This window comes from Acanthochromis polyacanthus, chromosome 5, assembly GCF_021347895.1.
Source record: "Acanthochromis polyacanthus isolate Apoly-LR-REF ecotype Palm Island chromosome 5, KAUST_Apoly_ChrSc, whole genome shotgun sequence".
Lineage (NCBI taxonomy): Eukaryota > Metazoa > Chordata > Actinopteri > Pomacentridae > Acanthochromis > Acanthochromis polyacanthus.
The window spans coordinates 14,980,817-14,986,816 of record NC_067117.1 but is presented as its reverse complement, the minus strand read 5'-3'; the positions used below and the strand labels follow the sequence as shown (position 1 = coordinate 14,986,816).

General features: G+C 46.1%; 1 protein-coding gene across 1 annotated transcript; it reads right to left on the bottom strand.

Annotated features, from left to right (window-relative positions):
- Window positions 1–223: 223 nt before the first annotated feature.
- Window positions 224–5,881, bottom strand: ip6k2b (inositol hexakisphosphate kinase 2b). The gene is given in 7 exon segments (XM_022191063.2): window positions 224–1,659; window positions 1,662–1,938; window positions 2,039–2,202; window positions 2,205–2,213; window positions 2,341–2,507; window positions 2,626–2,857; window positions 5,277–5,881. Coding segments are annotated over 7 exon segments (1,389 nt in total). The 5' UTR covers window positions 5,491–5,881; the 3' UTR covers window positions 224–1,333.
- Between the last annotated feature and the right edge of the window lie 119 nt (window positions 5,882–6,000).

Below are 6,000 nucleotides of genomic sequence, written 5' to 3'. Positions count from 1 at the left end.
TGCAGTGCTTCTTTGTATTGCAGCTGCATTCACACGTCTGCCGTCACGCTCACATTTCACTTCCCTTTCTCCATTTCCCGTCCAGTAACTGTAGACTATTCATGAGATACACCGCACATCACACTCGTAGACATAATGCCTAATCCCCAACCGCAGCTGTAACCTCTACTATATCCTACACATTCAAATCCCAAACGTTATATAAATAAATCGACATGTACGGTGATTTTTACCACAATGAATGCCTTTATTTTCCAAGACACTGTTAACACACAGGTATACAAGAAAGCTCTTGCAATAACAAAATAAATCAAAGTCTGTATCAGGAGGACAGAACGTTTAGAGTGGTAACATGGAATGTACTGGTTTCCATTTTTTAACAATCCTTTCAAATAAATAGTCTCTATATAGTCTTTTTGTAGCTAGTGTTTTTAATCAATATATTCTCTTAAGTCAAATTTTCAGGAATGAAGAGGAGAAGATCTGCTGAAAACAAAGAGAACGGCAAATAAAAGGATATTTCCTCTTTGCAATCCCCTTTTCCAAAAAGTCTTATTTATAGGCAAAAAGTCAGAGGGGAGAGCAACTGTTGAAAAGGCAAATCCCTTCTTCTACACCTAAATAATCTTCTTCCACCAAAAAGTGTAAATTCAAGTGCCTGGTAGATAAACAAACAAACCATATTTGTTACAAGTGTCTTAAGAGACAATAATAGAAACACAAAAAGTCCTTAACAGATGCTTAACTTGTCAATTGCTACAAGGCTGCTGACCCAGCCAGCCAAGGTCAGCTTGTTCACTTAACTTCCCCACTAATATTGTGCTGTGTTGTTGGGATCAGTAGTCCAAACTTCATCCAAAAAACAAAGTATTTCATATCACAGGTAAAGCACCACGACAGGCTCCTAAGCTAACTACAGCTTCAGTTTTCTCTGCCTCGCTCTTTCTCTCTCAGAGAGAATTTATTAATAAAGAAACTCGTCTGTACCAGAGGAGGAGAGGGTGAGGAAAGTCCTAGGATGCTACGGGAGTCCATGTTTTTTAGAGACCTCTATCTCAGACAACATTTCTCCTACCATGTATAACAAAGAAGAGGAGCAGTCTCAAAAAGAGAAAAGTGCAAGAAAGGGCACAGGCAGCCCCTTTCCTCTGGCAGGTAAATGAGAGCGCTAGGAACGACCACACAGACTCTCCCCGACCCAGAGGTGTCTGAGGTTTCCACCAAGCAGAAGCCTACATGGGCATCAGGACAATGCACCTCAGGGCAGCAGGGTTTCAGCTCACTGAGCTCCTCCCATGCTTGAAATTTAGACCACGTTGATTCCACCGAATCCTCAGTCTGTACTGTGATCCTCCAGCTGGGAGATAATTGTGATCAGGTTCTGCAGGCCAAAGATGAACCCACTGTCCTGGCCTTCATGAACTACGCTGTCTTCTCCGTAGTGCCGACATGTCGTGTGAGCAAAGTCAATCATGCGCACATCCACCACGGGGCTGCTGGCTTCTCCTGTGCTGTGGGATAAACGACTGCTGCTGCTGTTGCTGCTTCCTCCAGCCACGCCTGAACTGCCACCTGCTGAGGAGGAGCGAGGGAAACCAAAGGCCCCTTCCTCCTCCTCTTCTTCTTCTTCATCTTCATCAGATGGCTCATCCTCATCGCCTCTTCCCCACCACGATGTCTAGGTCTAGTGGGAGTCCTGGGAGGGTCTCCATCATAGATGATGAGCAGGGAGCTGGAGTAGAAGCGGTAGGACTCACAGGCCTCCAGGGCAGCTTGCATTTCCCGAAGTCTGCGCAACACTGGAGACAGCAGCTCGTGACGCAGGCGACGGCCATTGTGGAAGAACTGGTACAGAGCCTCCTTGAAGCCCGCGAGGGTCAGCTTACGCCCGTGGTACTTATTCATGAACATCAGCTGGCCAGAGTCTGACTGGTAGACCTGCAGGGGTCAAACAGAAACATAAGCCCCACAGCTCTACATGTAGAAAAAACAGTAGAAAAGAACCTCAATGCTGAGTTCTGTCTCCTCTATACGTTACCTGCATGCCGCAAAGCCGCACTCCAATGGATGCAGATGTACTCTGTTGACACTTGCGAATCTGATTGGCTTTCTTCTCCTCTGTTGCATCATCCCCATGTTGGCGAGTTCCCATCTTCAAGTCTAAGACACATGGCACTGTGTAACGCCATGTCAGGTTTTCCAAAGGATAAATTCTGAAAAGGAGTTAAGGAACACACTCTGAAGAACACACAGCGTGTACATGCTTATTTTAATAACTGACCAATACCTTGAGCACTGTGCTTGACATTACACACAGAGAGGCATTTTGTGAAAGGATACTGTATTGGTTGCGGTGCTTTGCATTCTCCTTCATCCTCTGTAAGTGCTGCTGGTGACATTTCAAGCTCCATGGGTTGTGTTTGATCTGTGGGACCACATTGCCTTTCTCGAGACTGAAATAGAGAACCTCTGCTTGCTGCTGCTGTGGCACCTCATCACGATTATAACTGCAAAGGGGACGACACAAGAAAATACATCAGACTGGATGTTACAGTGCTTCACAATAATCCGTGTCTGCATCATTGTTGTCTGTGAAAGCATGAGTGCTGAGAAAAGCATCTTCACCTCATGATCTTGTCCTCTTTACGGCTATGTCGAGTTCTCTCTTTGCTATAGTTGTCATTCTCCAGAAGCAAAGGCGACTGTTTTTTGTTGCTCCACTTCAGCATCTTGCTCTTGGGCTCGCAGTCTGCTGACGGGTCTTTGTTTTCCAGGTCGCCTGATTCGCTGTGGAGGGGGTAGGCGATGAGGCACAAGTTGCCTTCTTCGTCCTCTTCAAAGCTGACTGAAACTACGCCTGAAAGAAGAGGACGAGAAGCATTTATTTACGCATTCATGTTTGGCAATAATTTCACCAAATAGAGCACCAGACAACGACATATGAAACACATTTACAAACAGATACTGACACAATATAGAGAGTGACTGGCATGTTCCTATGTCTACATGACACAAACACATATAGACAAGCATTAGGAAAGCAGAACATTTAAAAACAGAGCATCTTATATAATCAACAACAATGGCCAAAACACACATCTAATATTCATAATCAGTAACGAAAAACCACACGAGGCAGAAATGTTTCAAACTCAGCAGGACATTTATTAATCATCTTCCCAACATTCTTACGAAACACTCACTAAAACTCATGATACAGATGGTTCAGATGCACCCACACACATGCTGTATATACAACAAGCTGCTGCACAGCTACAGTGCCGACATTCGGTAACATTTCCATGCACATAGTTCAACATTCAGGCCCTTAAATGAAACAATACAGCGGTGACATTTTGAAAAATACATCTCAGGTGCATTTTTCAGCTATGAGTGCTTTCAGAAGTAATTTTGTACAGAATTTGAAAACACAAAGAAACTACAGAGGGAGAAAACAGGGCTACTAGATGTTTCTGGAATCACATTTATGATGACAGAGACACTGTGTACCTTGATGCCAATGCTAATTTGTAACATGAGAGACAAACAGGCACCGTGATACACCACCCCCGACCATCCCCTAATAAAACTCCCTACAAGGCCCCATGCATTGCGTGTCTGTGTGCAGACTGGGGGAGGTGTCGCACTGAGAATAAACATCACAGCTGCAGCGGCTGATACATATAAACCACAGACAGGAAGGAGGGATGTGGTCGAAACTGATCACAGAGAGAGAAATGTCAAAGATACAGACTTAACATCCAAATACATGATCCAAGATATAACAATACATTTAGTAGTCAATCTTGTTACAGAGCAGCAAAGGAACATCGTAATAAATGTTTTCTCTGATGACCAACAGAGCTGATGCTTTAGTACACGGCATTTTAGACGGTGGGCCTGAGGATCCAGCATCCATATTTGTTCTGCAGAAAGAGGCCTGCCTGATGTCATGTGCACTGACATCATCATCACCATCATCATCCTGCAGGAAGCCCTGCCTCTGAAATCTGCCCTGATGGACGGTGCTGTCCGCTCAGAGCTGCACTGTCATCACAGCGCCGCAGTGAGTGTGGGAACTTATGAGTCAGGCTCATTAAAAGCAATAGAAGTGCTCGTAAAGTTGTGATAAAGGTGTGTCAACCGAGATTTTTACAACCCATCAGCTTAAACTGACTACGGGGGTTTGACCGAGTTGTACACCATTATCAATTACCGCTGTTTTATTAGGCTCTAAAGGTCTGGCTATCCAACCAGCTTCCACGGCATTACCTTGACATTAAATTGTAACATGTGACATCGTCCACATACATGCGAGAAGTCCTTCCTGCCTTATCCAAATCATCATTCGACACCTTATCAGCAGCCTTAATGCTCATAGTACTTGGTGAATTTGGGGCATGTGGATAAATTTCAACCCTATTCCAATTTGATCTACTGATCTTTAATATGTTAAGTAAGGATACTGAGCCTTTAAAATGAAAGTTTCACATCTCTTTCCATCCTACGATAGTGTGAAATCGAAAGCCGGAAAGGAGCTTTGGAGCCCCAGAACTCCACTATCTGCTCTCCAAATCCCACTTCTCGCCCTCGGTCTTTTTATAGTCCCATGCTGCATTACTGGGGAGTCAGATACCACACGTGCCTTAGCTCGCCTGAAGACGTCCGTCTCAGCATGTACTGGCTGTGATTGTCTGAGGCTGAAGCCGAGAGACACCGTGGACCTGGACACCAGGGAACACGAGGCAGGTGTATTTGTTTCCATGTTTCTGTGATGGGCCTGAAACCGAATCTGAAAAATCTCCTCAAATGACCAGTGAATTACTCCCCAGGTGATGTATCTGTCCCAGTTATTTTGGATCCGCATGGCACTCTATCTCGACCTGAAACCATAGCTGGCTTAAAAGCCACTCAGTAGTCATCTGGCTGCGCATCCTCGTAGCAGGTAGTCAGTCCTTCAGATGGGATGCTATTTGAAACCCTCTCACCCCCTTTTAACATGAGCGTCACATCTAGAAAACCTGCAGTTGTTTGCAGGAACAGCTCCAACAAGACTGACACTGTACACAGGTCATTATGTGGCCACTGAAAACATGCACCTATAAATATCAAAATACATTCTGCAGAGTTGTTGTGCACCCCGTGCTCTTTGAGCCATTGGAATAATCTATTACGACATGTTGTGATCTAGATAGGTATATTTTACCAATGCAAATAAATGCAACCTTGCACAGAGATGAGAAAAGGGTGGAAAAAGGTCCATGCATTTATCTTACCTTTATACTGAGGGGTGAACTTCCTCATCTCTGCAGGGAGGCTCTTGTAGAACTGGTGCTCTCGGGGGATGAGGGGCTTGCAGATGGTTTGCTCCCCAAATCGCAGCACGCAGGAGTGGCCCCCTACCTGGTGCACGAAGGGTTCAAGCATCACCCCTTTCCCGGGATAGGGAGTTCCGTCCGCCTGCATGAGGGCTTCCAGAGCGGGACTCATCCTCACTCCGCATCGGACGGCTGAGCTGTGGATACCCACGTCGCACGCGAGGCAAGAGGCTTGGCCGCTCGTCTGGCTCCCTATCCTCAGGCTTTTCCCTGCTGGGGCACAGGGGGCGCTGCTGCTCGCCTACTTTGGACCCGACAGCGAAAAACAAAAGGCTGAGCAGGAAACGACAGAGCCAGCCACTAAAATCCTCTAAACCGGCTCTTTTCCTGGCCGGAGGACAAACTGTAAAGCTCCTCCGGTGGGTTTTATGTTCTCCGTGTTTGAACGTTTAATAAAAGGCTATTTATGCAGCCGGAAACGCTGCTTAAATGTCGCTTTACGCAGCGTATGTCCTTGTCGTCTTCGCCGCTTTGCTGTTACCGAAACTGGTGACGGAGCTGACAGTCCAGCCAGAAAAACAGGCGAGCGGCGGACAGGGCCCGCCTCCTTCCAGGGATCAGCCAATCAAAGAGCCGAGGCTGTCGCTGGGAGGAGTCCAGCACCTAGAAGAGGATCAAGCAG